General features: G+C 47.0%; 1 protein-coding gene across 1 annotated transcript in view; it reads left to right on the forward strand.

Moving 5' to 3' along the window:
* The first annotated feature begins 8,233 nt into the window (after positions 1-8,233).
* Positions 8,234-16,573, forward strand: part of LOC114068547 (immunoglobulin-like and fibronectin type III domain-containing protein 1) — a 34,521-nt gene continuing 26,181 nt past the window's right edge. Inside the window, exons 1-4 of the mRNA XM_027904763.1 lie at positions 8,234-8,327; positions 13,143-13,211; positions 13,688-13,810; positions 16,114-16,253. Of these exons, the coding sequence (XP_027760564.1) occupies positions 13,193-13,211; positions 13,688-13,810; positions 16,114-16,253 (282 nt within the window). The 5' untranslated portion in view covers positions 8,234-8,327; positions 13,143-13,192. The remainder of the gene's footprint in view (positions 8,328-13,142; positions 13,212-13,687; positions 13,811-16,113; positions 16,254-16,573) is intronic.

Raw genomic sequence — 16,573 nt, forward strand, 5'->3', positions numbered from 1 at the left:
CCGAGTGCTTTTGGATGCTGCAATAACTTCTGTTCTTCACCTCACAGGGGCTCACAGCCCTTCGGCAGAAGCTGCAGGACAACTGAGAGGGGAGTTTGGCTGAATCCCTGGTGTAAGTGGGTAATGGAGGGGATCCCCAGCACTTTTCCCGGTAGAGTTTCTGTATTTCAGTCACAGCTTTCCCTTCATGTCTGGTGTGAACACTGAGCTCCTGGCTACAGGGCAGGTGGGTTGGGTCTGCACAGTCAGCCTCACCACAGCCAAGCCTTCCAGCGCTTCCTGCAGTGCTGTGGCCTTTGAAGGAAATGAACTCTACAGCTCAGGTTTGCAAAGGATGTGTTACGCTGGATGGACCCTTGAGAGATGGCAAAGGTGATCAAAAGCTGCCCCTGTCCCCTCAGAGAGATGCTCTTTGGTGGGGGACCTGAGCCTGCTCTGAAGCAGTGCTGTGGGGCTGACTGCGGGACACTCTTGCTGGGCAGTCTGAAGGCTGGTTGAGGTGTGACAATGAGGACAACTCTCTGGTGTCCACGTCCAATCTCCTGGGACTCCACGCTGCTTGAGCATGGAGCTTGAGGAGAGCACAGAGGGGATTTGTCTGTCACAGCAAAGGTTCAGGGCTCTCAGACTTCAAGTGGGTAATTTCTGTGTTTTAGCCTCATTTGATGTAGAAGTGAGAAGGTTTTGTGCCCTCAGTACGACCCCTAACTGACAATTTAATGACTGGGTTGCAAACACAAAAGGGGAGAGGACCAGGGCTGGCTGAGCTATCAGTGTTTTAGTATAATACTCTGTGGGAGAGTAACAAAATCTGCCTGTGTCATAAATAATGCTGAATGGCTTATTTTGGCAAAGAATTTTCATTCCTGACAAATGCCATTTTGAGACAACCAATAACCACCTGCTAATTTGGGATGAAATTAGAATTGGAATCTGACATCTTCAGGTCAGCTCAGATGCAGTATTTGGTGGGTTTCCAGTAGAGTCTCTCACATGGCTGATAGGAAATAATCTTTATGAGGCTGTTAAAGGGAAGGGAATACCCAGCCTTACAAATCCTTGAACTGGTTTATTGGGAAAGCCTATGTGAGAGGATTGCTAAGTAAAGCACATTACATAAGGCTGCCCTTTGGGTTGCTGAGGTCTAGTAACTGGCACATATTTTCAAGTCTATCAGACTGACTTTAGCATCTCCTGAACTGTCAGTACCTCTCTGCTTTTTAAGGCAAAAGATAGGTTTTCTCTTCTGCAGACCTTCTGTGGCTTGCTGACTGTAAATGTGCTTAAAGGTGTGTAAATGTAATTCTTTGGATGTGTCACCTGCACTTTTTAGCTGAAATCTGTCACAGCACAAGCTCAGCAGGTTGTGTGACAGCTCAAGCTCTCTCCTTGACAGGAAGGATGTTTAGCTATTGAGGGGCAAGGTAGGAAATCCTCAGCAAATCTCAGTTGGCCTCTGTGATGTCAAGGGACTGAGAATCCAAACTCAGAATCTGGTTTATCTAAAGTGAGAGCTAGGGAATGATATTCCCATTTGGAAAGTACAGTAAAAGTACAGGCAAACCTGCTCTCCTCCTGCTGGTTCATCTTCCTGCCTTTGTTGTGCTTTTCCAAGGCGTGGTGCACCAGAGGTAGTTTTATGCAGGGGGCAACAGGCCCATTGCCTGGTGTGTGGGGATTTATTTTCAACTGGTTAGAAACCAAACCTTTGGAAACGATGTTTGCTTTAGGTTCTTGCCTGTCCTGTTGGATGAGGCTGGACCGGGTGGTATGATTCCAGACCAGGTCACATCCTTAGAGCTGCAGGGTTTGCCCACCTTTCCGTGCTTGGAGAGCTTCATGTCCAGCCTCTCCCACAGGCACTTTTGCTTCCTGGATGGATGAAGATGAGCTTTATCCTAATCTGCTTGTTAGAACCCCTGATGTGCTGACAGGTATCTCACAGCATTGCCTGGGCTTGCCTTTGAAATGACAGAGCATGACTGCCATCATCCCCAGGGTGTGACTATCCCTGAAGGGAGCTACATGGGCCAGGAAACACCAGCAATGTCTGCAACCTGCAGACCTGGGCAGGGGTCTGGGAGCAAGGAGAGCTTTGGGTGCTCCATGTGTGCCAACTGTTCTCTGCAAGCTGAGGTCACTGTGTCTGCAACCTTTTCATTCCCTGCCCTGGGTCTTTTATTTTGGGATTTTGTCTTTTTTCCCTTAAGATTTATCTCCATCAGCTCCAGGTCACTCTGAAAAAATGTCTTCCAGCAGAGGGAGGCTTTGCTGATAAGCCAGTCAAGTCTGCAGAGGTGTCTGATCTGCATTTCCAGCCTGACCCAGTGGTTCCTAATCCCCTGTTAAAACCTTGCACACCTTTTATTCCAAAGGGCTGTAGGTAACAGAGGCTGCTCTCAGCTGTGTAGCAGGAGTGCAGGCTCGTGCCTCTCAGTGCTAATAAATCCATATTAACACTGTGAGCTGGTGCTGTGAAGTGCTCTGTCCATCCCTTTTAATACTGATTTTTCAAAGAGTTATTATGAAAAAGGAAAGTATGTGGAGAAGCCTCGTCTTTAAATGTACTTGGTCATTCACTTTTATCTGAAGTTTAATTTATCTTATCCATCGGGGACCCTACTTATTCTAGAGGTTGGTTTTAAACCAGTTGAACTCAAGCTTCCTTTAAACCATCCAGAGCCCTTCAGCTGTATCAAAGTTTGTAATGAGTTGCTGTGAAGAGGAAATACAATCCGCAGAAAAAGCTCCACTCTGACTGACTTGTGAAATGCTGAAGAATTTTGTTCATCTCAAATTTGTCCAGCACCATTACTGGTATGGACTAAAATAATAACGAATAGGAGGCAGGTGCACTGGGTTCCCATAAAAAAACAGATCCTCTGGATGTCTGGCGGGCTAACAGCCCTGTGACAGGCGTCACCAGCCAGGGCAGGGCCGGACAGCCCCTTGCAGGGAAGGGAGAGCGAGAGAAGTGACACGGGGAAGGTGAGAGGAGGGAGCAGCTGAGAAGGCTCCAAGGACCCAGCACTGCCCCCCACGAGCTCTGCCCGTAGAGGGACCCGGCTGAGCTGCGGCTTCCACAGCGCCCAGGGCAGGAGGGGCCGTCGGCAGCACCGGCAGGTGAGTGCTGGTACCTGCTTCAGGCAGGAGCTGTGCTTGCTGGGAGCCCAGGCGGGTTTGAGCTCCTTGTTATCATCTTCACAAGGCAGAAAAGGTGGAGGGACGGACCCTGAGGGGGGATAGACTCTGTGGAGGGAGAGGGTGAAAGGAGAGAGATGCCCTCTCTTTCAGTTTTTTCCTCATTTCCTTTTTTTCCTATATTTAATTTTTTTTCTATATTTCCATTTTCTGGATGGGATTTGAGCAGCCTGGTCCAGTGGAAGATGTCTCTGCCCATGGTAGGAGGTTGGACGAAATGAGCTTTAAGGTCCTTTCCAACCCAAACCATTCCAGGATTCCATGACTCTGTGATTTTGGTTATTTCTCTGTTGGGTGCCAGCATAATTTTCTAGCTCTAGATAACACCTATTTAATTCTTATATTTTAGTGCTGGATAAAGAGAGAGTTTGACAGAGAGCAACCTTCAGAAGGAATGGGACAGCATTGCCAGAAATGGGAGTCCTCTGATACATTAACTTATGCAGGCACAGGTCAGGCAGGGCATTACTAGAACAGTGTTGGAATTAATTCCGGCGTCCCACACGGAAAGTGGGAAGGTGACACATGCTGGGGCCTCTCGGGGCTTCAGGGAGAATTTCTTACCATTTATTTCAGTGTCAAACTTCCCCACATAGGGAATGAAATGTTAAAATAGCTCGTCAGGTGAGGATGGGGCTTTTTTCATCTGTCGCCAGTGGCAGGTTGGGGCAGCAAATAAATAAACAAACCAGAACTGAGGGGTTTGTGTGTCTAGTTTGAAGTGGGGAGGGGAACTGAGAAAAAGCCTCATAACTTCAATCCCTGCTGGAATCTGAATAGCACAGGTTCTATTATTTTTTTATTTACTACAGGCACTGAGCTTTATTAACCCTCTGCCTGCCCAAGGGGTGGCACAGGCGAAGCGGTTCCAACATGCACATTTAATTTTAGCTGGCGAAGGGAATTTGGCAAAGTCCAGTGGCACAGGCATGTCTTGCTCTCTGAGTGGGTTTAAGTGTTGTTTTCTTCAGTGTCTCAAGGTGGAAAGTCCTGAGGTGGGGATATATCTGGTCATAGGTTGATGTTTCTTCACATCTTTGGTGAGTTTATATTAAACACGTGTTGCCTGATATCTTGTTTTTTCCATATGGAAAAGGTGAAGTAAATTCCAGCACTGGCCAGCCCAGGTGTTGGAACAGGCAAGAAGGATAGTCCTGGGAGCAGCCATCCCCAGGGAAAGTGGGAATGTCAGGTTTATAGGCAGCCAGGCTCCATCCAAATCCTGGATCATGCTGCCAAACCCCTCCAGTCAGTCACAGATGCAAACCTTTAACTGGTCCTGCACAAGGGAAGAGAAGGAATTCTGTGTACCCTGGGAAGGAGGGAGCTGATCCACAGTGTGAAAGCAGAGCACTGCTGCCTCTTGGATTCCTTACCCCAGTTCTAATCTCCTGCTGCTGAGTTGCATCTTAGCGTGAACTGCAGTGGGTCCAATCCTGGCTCTGTGTGGACAGGGATGACAGACCTCAGCTCACTGCTGACAAAGGGCACACTGACATCTTGGGTGGGAGTGTGGGGGAATAACCAAGGCTTGGAGACTCCACAGGTCCCTTACATTTCTTCTGGAGGGTACAATGTGGGTGATGTGCTGTTGAGGGACTGGCCTCAGCTTGGATATCTCCTTCTGGAGGGAGCAGCGTCTTCTCAAGACTTGGTACCTCACATTCATTAAAATTCAAATATTGTGAGTCCAGAAGACTCACTGTGGCACCCACATGCATTGTGGGACTATTCCTGATGCAAGGCATCCTCCTGGTAAAACCAAAACACTGTTGTGTCACCCACCTGGTCCATGGCCTGACCTGGACAAACCATGTCCCTTTACTTGCACAAGACTGGTGTGATCAGCACTGCCAGACTCACCTGACTCGATGTAGGATGTTGAGTGCTTGTAGAGCTGCAGACACTTGGTAATCTTTACTGAATTCAGATCTTTATTCCATTTTCCATGCCCTTAAATGATTAAAAATGTTTGGGCTTTCTTGCCTGATGTTTATGGGATGCTCATTGCTGTTATGTCAAGGCAGACTTGAAATGTGAACACCGAGCTTTGCACATCTTCAGCTATTACATCCCTGAATATTTCTGCTCCAAAACCTCCCTGCCATCACCATGGCCCTCAGTGCAGTGTCTGCCTGAACAACCACGCTGCAGGGAAGTGGTGTGGCTTGGCCAAGTGACTCACATAGAAGACTGGGTTTTGAACTTGGTCATTGGTTTATGAACTGGGAAATCCAGCCAGTTTTTTGAACCTACCAGATCTTGGTTTCTTCAGTTCTTGCTCTGTCTGAGCCACGTGGTGGGTGCCAACAGTCTGTGCCAGTCGGAGTGGGAGGACTTCATACTGCTATACCAAGGAAGGGAAACCAGAAGATTAGAAAACTCTTGTTTCCAGTTAAATCAGACTCCTATATTCAGTCCTGAAATAACTGTCCTGCAGATGATGCCTCTTGCCACTTCCTCACTGCCTTCCCTTAGGGAAACAGACTTTCTTCCAGGGAAAAATGTGTCCCCTCTGCAGTGAAAGCAGCGACCGCCACTGAACGTGCCAGGCCTTGCTGTGGTGTTCTGCAGGTTCCCAGTGGCTTCTTCACTGGCACACAGGGATTGTTCCCAGTGGCTCATCCACTGGAACACAGGGGTTAACAGTGCTTTGGGTGGGCGGGTGGAAAGCAAGCTGTGAAATGGAAGAAGGTCAGGCTCCTGGAGGAGTTTGCTGTGTCGCAGATGGTTTTAAGTTATCCGCCCGTCTGTGGAGAGGTCTCCATTCCTCCCCTCCAAGAAAACTGTAAAACCAGGGCTGGAAATAAGGCAAAGCCTGATCAGGTTTGTGGCTTCAGTGGAACAGGCAGAGTGGTGGCTCTCCTGGTACTTGCTAGACCCAACTGTCTGTCTAATTAGGAATTCCTCAGTTATTCAGAACCCAGCACCTAAATGCCATTGGAGACTGAAAACCATAGGCACTTTTCTGTGGGGAACAAATGACTGGAAAGGGAGAAGAGGAACAGCAGGAATGCCTGTGGCTCTGGATGGCTCAGGCCCTTTGGGATAACTCTGCTCTTGCTGCAGTTGATGAGAGCTGAATTCAGGTTGCAGTGGAAGCCAAGAAATGCTTCCTCTTGGAACATTCCCATGGCCTTCACGAAGTGTCACTTGTCTTTAGGGACTTGTCGAGCAACTGGTTTTATTAATTTTAAGGCTACAGCAAACAGTCAATAAACTAACAAACTGCTGTCCTAGACCAGTAAGACCAAAGTCTGAGGAGGCCCCTTTGGAATGGTCATTGGCCAAAGCAGGTGGGGGAGGGTGTTGTGGGAATTCCACTAGGACACTGCTGGAAAACAGTGTCTGCTACTGAGAGGATTTTCCAGCAGCAGTCCAGATTTTCCAAATCCTTGTTGTCTGATTTTCTTGGCTCATCAACTTTCAAATTGTTTGGAATTGATTTTACTTTTATATCACTGCAAATGTCCCAGGGGATGTAGGACTGAAGGATCTTAGCCCAGGCTAAGATTGACATGGTTTTCTTATGAACTGGGAAGGTAGAAACACTGTCACCAGCAATAACAGTCAAAAAGAAATGAATAAAACGTCCCCAGAATTTAATTTTAACATTTATCTTTTAAATTGTTGATTGAAATTATAATTCCCAGCCCTGCAAGGAAGAAGTTTTTGATACCTGGTTGAGAATACTTTTTCTAAGACCAGTGGAAATGGTGCTCTTTGAGGTTATTCTTTGAGGTTTTTCTCCATGTTCCTTTCCTCACTAACCTGAGATTTTAAAATTATCATCTCCTAGTAGAAAACCAAAGGAAACCCTTGTTCTGGTTCTGCCAGCCCACACATTATGTGAACCATGGCCATCATGGTAAAAATACTACTCTGAAACCAGACCTTCCTCCCTGAGTTGAACATGAGGATTTAATGTGAGTATATTCACACAATCCAAATTAAAAACAATGGTTGTATGCTCTCAGCCAGAAGTGAACAAAAGTGGACTTCAGACTGAGGAGGTTTTGCTTCCAGCATGTGGTGCTGCTGGGAGAAGAGAGCCTTCAGTCCCAGACTGGCCATCACTTGATCATCAGGAACTAAACAGAGTTCCCTTTGCTTCTAGGGGAGCTTCCTGGGAAGAAGAAGGAAGGTTTACAAGTTGCAAAGGCAAACTGGTAGCAAAAGATTTGGGGGCACAATGTGCTGCACTTGCACTTCTAGGGTAAACCTGTCCATGGAAATCACAGGATGGTTTGGGTTGGAAGGCATCTTAAAGATCATCTAGCTCCAGCCCCCCTGCCCTGGGCAGGGAGCCTTCCACTAGTGGAATAAGTGGCTGCTCTCAGGAAAGGGATCAGGCTGTGGCTGTGTTGGAAGCCAAAATGAGCCAATATTGAGGTGTCTTTGGGCTGCAGCAGTGAAGATCCTTCAGGAGGAACTGGATTTCTTTCAGACCTCTTGGAACAGCACAAACTGAGAGACTCTAGTGATGAAGGTCAAACCCAGGCATGGCTGGACCAAACGCAAATGCAATAATCCACTGGTTTATATAATCTCTGCCAAGGGATTATGAGATCTCCTAAGAACTCATGGCCTCTGAGAACCCCTCTGGTGGTGTGTCCAACAGAACTGCGTGTACAGTTTGTCCTTCCCTTGGATCTGCACAAATGTTTGTCCTTTTTTGAGGCACAAGGTCTTGCATTTGGAGCTGCAGTGTTGCCTTGACTGATGGTCGCATCTGGCCAGGTTGGCCCAGTGCCGCCTCCTTGCCGTGCCAGAGGCTCCACGGCACCACCCCTGGGGCTGGGGGACTGTGGGGCTATAACGAGCCCCCTATGAGCACTCACAGCACAGTGTGGAGACATCCAGGAGATATCAGCAGCTACTGAGTGCAGTCTGAGCTTCTGGGACAGTGGAGAGGGACAAGAATTTGTGTCTGTTACCATTTAGTGACATTTGCAACAGGCTGATAAGGAACGTGTCTTCTTTCCTACAGATCACTAAATATCTGTGACCAAGGGACCTGTGGGGCAGCTATGAAGAGCTCTGCACTCTGAGCCACCAGACAAAGCCACCACGGTCCTAGGAGACACAGCAGCGACTTTGAGCAGGATCATCTCAGAACCTGTAAGGTAACAAGATGGTCGTGTCACCACTGAGATTCGTGTAGGGCTGATGCAGAGCTGGGAGCACAAAGTGCCACCTTCACTATCACAGTGGACATTGCTTTGCGTTGCAGGAGGTCTGAAAATGGTTGTGAATGTTGTGGCAGGAGGGGGTTCCTGTAGTGTTGGGCTCCTCTAGGGTTGGGCTCCTGTATCACTGGGCTCCTGTAGCATCCACTGATTTCCCAAGGAAGATGGCAGGCTGTTGAAGATCTCCTGTACCTGTCCCATGGAGCTGACACTGAACTCGTGGCGCAGGTACACTGAGGTTCCTAAAGGTTTTTATCTTGGATTCATCATTTCTTTGGACAGTAAGTAGGGAGGTGTTATTTTTCCTTCCTGACAGTAAAACTCTGTTGTATAAGCTCTGTGATACTCACTTTTCATCTACTGAGTGTGTGAAAGTGCATGTCTGTGTTACAAAAGGATTCCTGAGTGTGTTGTGGACACGGGAAGGAACAGACTGACCTGCTTCACCAGATGGGCACGAATTCATCGTCCTGCTCACCGCTGGCTTTCACCCCCTTAGAAAATACACATGGTGTGTGTTGCCTTTTGGCCTTTGGTATCATTGCCACTTTGCTAAATAAATGGGGGCAGAGTATCTGGTGTTTGTGTACACGGATCATGGGCAGAAGGAGCAATCACTTATGTTGTATTTGTAATCCCCGAGGCAGAAGAGAAGATCAGGGTGAGTATAGATTTACTGAAGGGATAAGTCACACAAAATCTGATCCCTGGGCATTCCTCCTCACTCTGCACAACACCTCCATTCATCACTGGAGAGTTTGTGACGTTCCCCCTCTGTGACCTCCTCAGAACTTTTCATGAATTTTCACTTCTGCTGTTGCTGCTCTTCAGTTCTGTAGTTCTAACCAGGGGCTTGGGGATTGTCCTTTAGAAATGTGCAATGGGAAGACTCAAGCTCAAAAAATTGCTTCAAGTTAACAAATAAACACAGAAAGCCCACCCAAAGCTAAAAGAGAAATTGTAGGTGAGAGATCCTTCTTCTCAGTGAGTATCTGGGTCTCTGGGATAAAGCACAGCTGGAATTTGGGACTGAGCACACAACAGGTTGGTGTTTTGTTTAGAACATTTGCTGTGTCAGGACTGCCTTGGTTTTTATGAATTTCAAAAAGAAACTCAAAGAGAGATACAAAGAGAAAAGGAGGTCAGAGGAGGTTTGGGTTGGATCTCAGGAAAAGGTTGATCCCTCGAGGGTGGTTGGCACTGAGCAGGCTCCCCAGGGTAGTGGGCACAGCACCAACGCAGCCAGAGCTCAAGGAGTGTATGGACAGGGTGGGATTGTTGGGCTGTCCTGTGCAGGGCCAGGGGTTGGACTGGATGATCCTCAGGGTCTCTTCCAGCTCAGGAGATTCTCTGATTTTATGATTCTATGATCCTATGCAATAGAATGCTGCATGTGTTGCTGATTCCTTCATTATTAATGCTGGTTTAGGCCTGTGTTAGTGGCTTTGTCCCCCACACGTGCTGTGTTTGTGCAGTGCCTGTGGCATATCCTGTGCCTCTGGACCCACCACATCCCTGTAAACCTCTCATTGCCCAGCATTTCCCTGCAGGTTTGTCTAATTTTGCTCACCAGTCCCTGCCAGCAATTATGTCACATCTTGTCTGTGTATTCCACTGTCTGAACCCCATAAATAACTCCTTGTGACACCACTAGTACCTACAAATCTTGTGACTCCCAAACGTTTTGCTTATTCACTCAGCTGATTTATGGCCCCAGCACTGGTGTCCGGTCAGGCTCACAGGGAAAGGGCTCTTGCTCTGGCTCATCCAGACAGACTGATGGACAGATAGGATGAAGGGTAGCCCTCCCACCCAAGGAGGAGTTGTTATAATCCAGGCAAGCTGGGTTATTCTGGTACATAAATATTGTCAGTAGCCAAGGGCTTGCTCTGGCTTTGCATCCAAAGCCGTGGAAGCTTTGCCACATCTCGGGTGGGGGACTCTGTGCAGCTGCAGAGCAGACATTCTGCCTGGGATGAGGAATGGCCAAGTCTTGGGTACCTGAACATGGCTAATGCACAACAGTGATGTGTTTTCCAGAGGAGTGAGAGTGTTGAGCTACTTCCAGTGTCTCCCTGTTGTGCTGATGTGTTGGTCAACAGCACTCACCTGGGAAGGGGTGATTCCCCCTGGGAAGCATTTACCTGTCTCCATTGAATAAATCATCCTAATGTGGACACCAAAGTTTCAAGCATCTCTGAGTGAAGACATGAATTACACTATGACCATTTTTGCTGTCTCATTCTAAAAATCCTGTGATTTCTTTTTCTAGATTGAACTGAAGTCAAAGCACAAACATGGGTATTCATGTAACAAGGGAGTAGAAATTTTAAAAGTAAGAAGGGCAGGGTTTGATGAGTCTGTGCCAACCTATGTGTTATTTTCTGGTCCTTATTTCACACACAAGACACCAGAAAATGTGATGTGGTTGGATTAATTACACTGAAGGAATGTTCCCTTGCATGCCCTGGCACTGTTATTTTAACTGTGCAATCAATGTGTGGCATTAACATGCTTCATTCTCATTCTCCAGAAGTCAGGAATTCACAGCAGTTTAAGGACTCACAGCAGCTTATCTTTAATCCAAGTGAATTTCTGAAATATTTAAGACCCTATAAACTCAGCCGTTTATACATAGTGCACATAGTGCATGTTGTGCACTGATAGATGCAGACATGTGCCAAATATTGTTAATATTTGGGCTTTTTACAAAACCAGATTTGAATGTAGCCATTTGTCAATTGGTTTGAACTATGTTAACATATATCCACAGTCCCACAGGGCTGAGAACAACAGTCTGGTTTGAAACATTTGGTAATTTAAGATAACAATAAGTTTCTTGATGGCTTTGGACCTGAGAATTTGGACCACGTTCATGTTTCATTGTAGATGCTTGTCACCATTGCCTAGTGGGGAGGGGAAGAAGTTGGGAGTAGCGAAGAATAAATGTAAGTGCAACATAACTAGAGCTTAGAGAAAGCTGCTGCGGGCTGGTGTCAGGTAATCCTGTTTGGTGAACGTTGGAAGCATCAGGCATTCCAGCTCCAGGAGTGGTGACATGTTTAGGTGACAAGGGAGATACAAGAGGCAATAGGGGATTATAATGTTTGCTGGGAGGACGAATTAAATCCATCAGAAGAGGGTGACCAAGAGCCTCTCAAAATCTCAGCCATTCACTGTGCAAAGCTCTGCCCGGGGCAGGGCAGGGTGCCCTGGAATCAGTTTCTTTTCATCTGAGTTTTGTGTTTTTCCCTGACACAAGCTGTTCATTCCCTTCATTTGCGAGTTCTAAAACATCTCCCAAAGATTTACAGAAGCAACTGTAAAACCCTGTTTACAAGGGTCTGCAGAAGGAACTGCCAAAACAGCAGCACACAAGTGAGATGTGGAGCTCTTGTTGTGGTGGGGAGAGCAGGAGTCACCCACAGCAGGCCAGGGAGGGGAGGGAGAAGGGGGGACAGGGTCTGGCTGGTGCTCACGCAGCCCCGTGATCATCTCCCATGTCTGTTGTCTCAGTGCATTTCCACTGAGGTCAGTGAGTCTCAAGAGTAATATTAATTACTGATGAGATCTGTATAGTGCGCAGAGCCCCAAAATAAGACTTTATTTTAAGGCAACAGTGGAGCCAGTGAGTTGTTGTGGGAAGGTGCCTATGGCTCTTTGCAACTGCTGAGTAATGGAAAATCAAATTTTGGTTCAGAATTTGACCCAGAGTGATACTGTGAGTGACACTTTCTTTGGCCTGTCTATGAGGCACACAGCACACATTATTTTTAGGAGTTTAGTTGATTTTACCTTTAGCTGAGAGAAAGTTTCACACAGGTAATGCAGCTCGGAGCTGAGTGTATAACAGGGAGGTGTTGGGGTCATACCCTGTGTTTTCGCCATGTGCCTGTGACACTTCTCAGCTGGCTGAATGTCTGATGTAGGTGTACTCCCAAAGTTCCCATGCCTTTTAAAACTGATGGAAGTTGCATGTTCTTGTGTGCCTCTCTTGACTGAGGGAGTGCGGAGGGTAAACAAAGAGCAGCATCAATCCCACAGGGGAATCTAATCTGACTGGTCTGCAGAGCTGCAGTAACTCTATAGTTTCTGAGCATCTCTCATGTGACAAGGAATCTGCCTTCCCAGTTTGCCTTCAGGACACGGATGTGTTACATTACACATTGTCCAGTTTAAAATACAAGGAAAGAGACACCTTTTGCTGAAGGTCACACAAGTGATCCATAACAATAACTACTGAATGCCCAGCTCACACTTCACCATTTCCTTCTAAAGTCTTCTCGTCTGCTCTCAGGTCTGTTGCTAATTTAAACAAGCTAATTTAGATCAGGATGTGCTTCTGCTTCATGTCCCAGTTTAGGCATCCATTTCTGTGGCTTTCTTCTCAGCAACTGCTCTTGCCATCCATCAGAACTCACCATGTGAGTGCCATGTGATGTAATATTTGCCTGAAACACGAGAGGAGGTGTTTGGAGGAAAGCCAGGTGTCATGGACAGGGAAGGGGTGACAGAGGGATGCTGTTGGATGTGTACATTTCCCATTCAGCCCTTCTAGTCGTTCTCCTACCCAGTTTGTGTCGGTTCAGAACCGTGCTGTGATGTGTTCTGAGAAGACACGTTGATTGGCGGGTCTGTCTCAACTTGGCTGCGAGTGAGGAAGGGCAAATTGTGCCACTAAAGTGAGCAGTGTTAAGGTCTGTCACTTCCCTTGTGAACTGTAAATAATGAAATGATTTGTCCTTTTCCCAGGAGAACCCCCAATCTGTTTGTGGTGATCACAGAAAGCTGAGCAGGGCATCATGACCAGCCACCAGACAGGTGAGAGAACAGACACAGCTCTGGCAACTCCCTGCGGTTCCCCTGGGAATAACCCCAGCTTGCTTGTCTGGTTTGGGAGTGTCTGTCCCACCCCCTCAAGGAGGGACACCAGGAAATGACCCAGCAGGTGCTGCTGACCTTGGCAAGAGGGTCTTTGTCCTGCCAGATTTGGAGTGTTATCTGGAACAATGACTGATGCAAAGCTTTCCCCTGTCCAAACCATCCCCAGAGCTGTGAGCAGAGGTGACTCTGGATTAGGATCCTCGATGCAGATTTTCCCACTTGGACACTAGTTTTCCAAAGCCAAGCCCTTAATGCACCAGCCTTGGGACACACCTTCCAGCTTGTTGTACTGGAATGGATGGGACCTTTGTAGTCCAAGAGGGGCTGAGCAGGAGCAGTTGCTTCTCTGCAGGCTGAGAAATTGTTTCTGAAGAACAAATATTAATTAAACGTATTTTTTCTTGCCTTTCTAGCAAAAACTTTCAAGAAATCTGCCATCCCAGGGGTTCTTATCACCCAGTTTGTGAATGATGTTCCAAAAGGATGCAGTACACCTGACTTTGAGAGGAAACCTCTCACTCTGACACTGCAGGAAGGTGAGATTCTTGAAAGACAGGCAAAGCCACAGACCTGGAGGCTTGACTCCACCTCTCACCTACATGGAACAATGAACATAATTAAATCAAACTAGTTTCTAAAGTGATTTGACATGACCAGAAAAAAAGTGTTATGTGGCCAAAGTCTTTGTTACACTGGTGAAAATTCCATCAGTACTAACAGAGGACTCCTTGCATATGCAAGACCAAAATCTGGCCCCTAAAGTGGGCAACAAATCCTGTGAATTCTGCACGAAGCTCTCAAAGTAAGTATTTTGCAGCAAAAGATGAAGCCCATTGAAAAATTTGGGGGTTTTGTTTGTTTGTTTGTTTGTTTGTTTTTTTCCTGTTGAACTAACTTGTATTATGAGTGTTCAGCACTAAAATTAAGTGCTTTTTAAAGTAAGATATTCTGACTGCAGGTGCTATTTAGGCTACAGCAGCTTTCCCATGCCTAATGGGGCTCCAGGAGGGCTGGATAAGGTTTGGAGTGACAGGACAAGGGAATGGCTTCCCACTGCCAGAGGGCAGGGTTAGATGGGATATTGGGAAGGAATTCTTCCCTGGGAGGGTGGGCAGGCCCTGGCACAGGTTGCCCAGAGAAGCTGTGGCTGCCCCATCCCTGGAAGTGTCCAAGGCCAGGTTGGAGGGGGCTTGGAGCAACCTGGGCTGGTGGAAGGTGTCCCTGCCCATGGCAGGGGTGAATGGGATGAGCTTTGAGATCCCCAACCATTCTGTGGTTCTATGATAATTCCATGTGTTGTTTAAGGAGCAACAGGGATCTTTGCACAGGGAAAGCAGCTGATGAGTCAAGACTGAACATCAATGAAAAGCCTCCCAGTGGTCTCTCTGCACTTGCAGAGACTGATCTCTCTCTCTCTCTCACTATCTATATATATATTTGGAGTGGAACGACCTGAGGAGATCATGTAGCTCCTCTTCCCTCCCAATACTGAACTGTGGATTCAGTGTTTCTCACTCATCTGTTAATTTTCACAAGCCATTGAGATTTAATGAAGGAGCACAGTGGCCTCTAGTGGAACCTCTCCTCTCCTCCTCCTCCACCTTGGAGTTTCAGGAATGAACCAAGGCCCCTGACTAAATTTTCACCTGTCTTAAATTTTTACCTGCCTGAATTTTCACCTGTCTGAATTTTCCAAGTTATTTCATTTGCAGCAGGTGTCTCATAGTTCCTGTACAAAATGTTTGGGCATTCAAACTGGTCACTGTAAACTGAATTCTTTGCAGAGTCACCATGAGTATCTTCATTTACATCATCACCACCTCATTGTGTTCAGTGCATGGGGGAGCTGACTCCCTCAGCTGTGGAGCTGTGACCTGTGACAGATGACAAGCAAAAGTGCAGCCAAAATGGCTAAAATATGACATAGGGACAATAAATTTACAATAAACTTTAACAATAGTACTCTGATCTCAAAGGCTGGAAAATGCTTTTTGATAAGAATCCCTCAGTCCACAGAAGAAGTTGTTGGTGGTGACTGAAGAAGGGTATGGGAAATACTGCAAGGCTTTCTGGGGACAATTTTTAACAGTGTTGGACACCTGGAGACCAAAACTATTGCAAAAGGAAGACAATAATCATTTCCATCCTGAGCTTTATCCATGGATAACTCACCTCCATTTCTATTCCACTTAATGACGAGTCACTTCTCTGACTTGTTGTTCCCCAGTGTTTCCTATGTTTTTGAAGCCTTTTGGAAGCAGAGGTTTGTAGTAGGCAGTGGGGAAGCTGTTGGAGATTTCTGTGTGCTCAGAAACCCCAGGTTTTAGGGGAGCAGGGAGGAAGGAGCTGAAGCCCATCCTCTCCTCCTTTCCTTGCCTCTTCAAATGGCAGAGCCTGGTGTGTTCAGGGTGCAAGGTGGTGTCAGGTCAGCAGACAAAGCACTGTAGTCTGAAAGAACGGAGAAGCAATGGGATTTTATAGGGATTATATGTTTGATGAGAATAGATTTAGGTTGTCAGACAGTGGTACAAGCTGCCAAAGGCAGGTCAAGGCTGAACTTGCTGTAGGGCTGCAGAGATGATCAGAGATGTCAGCAACCACATCTGGCAGGGTAGCACCACATTTTAAAGGCCTTTTATGATTCAATACAGGCAAACCCTGAATTACTGATTGCAAAATAAAAGCCATCATTATTTTTGAAGAATGTTTCTGCCCCAAAACAACAGCTGATGGCTCACTCTGGAGATCAATCTATTGATAACATAAGGGGCCTGGTATAAGAGTTCAAGATTGTTCATGTTCAAGACCATCTTAGCTCATTTCTTGCCTCTTTTCAAAGGTAAAAATGCCATTTTCAGAGCTGTGGTCAAAGGTGTCCCAACCCCAGAGGTGAAATGGTCACGGGCACGAAAAGGGATGGACGATCCTGCCAAATACGAAATGTCCTTCAATAGTGCTACAAATGAATTCATTCTGCAGGTAAAGATCAAATATTCCGGAAAGACTTGTGGCATGGAGAGAGAAATGGGGAGGAAAAATCTGCAATGGACTGAGAGACAGAGGAGGGGCAGGACTGAGCTCTGCTCTGGGGGGAGCAGGGACAGCCCCCAGGGAATGGCTGGAGCTGTGTCAGGGCAGGCTCAGGGTGGATCTCAGGGAAAGGTTCTTCCCCCAGAGGGTGGTTGGCACTGAACAGGCTCCCCAGGGCAGTGGGCACAGCCCCAAGGCTGCCAGAGCTGCAGGAGGGTTTGGATGATGCTCTGGGGCACAGGGGGTGACTCTTGGGGATGGGCCTGTGC

The sequence above is a fragment of the Empidonax traillii genome, unplaced genomic scaffold (assembly GCF_003031625.1).
Source record: "Empidonax traillii isolate 1590-97213 ecotype Southwest subspecies unplaced genomic scaffold, ASM303162v1 scaffold1085:size188410, whole genome shotgun sequence".
Classification (NCBI taxonomy): Eukaryota; Metazoa; Chordata; class Aves; order Passeriformes; family Tyrannidae; genus Empidonax; species Empidonax traillii.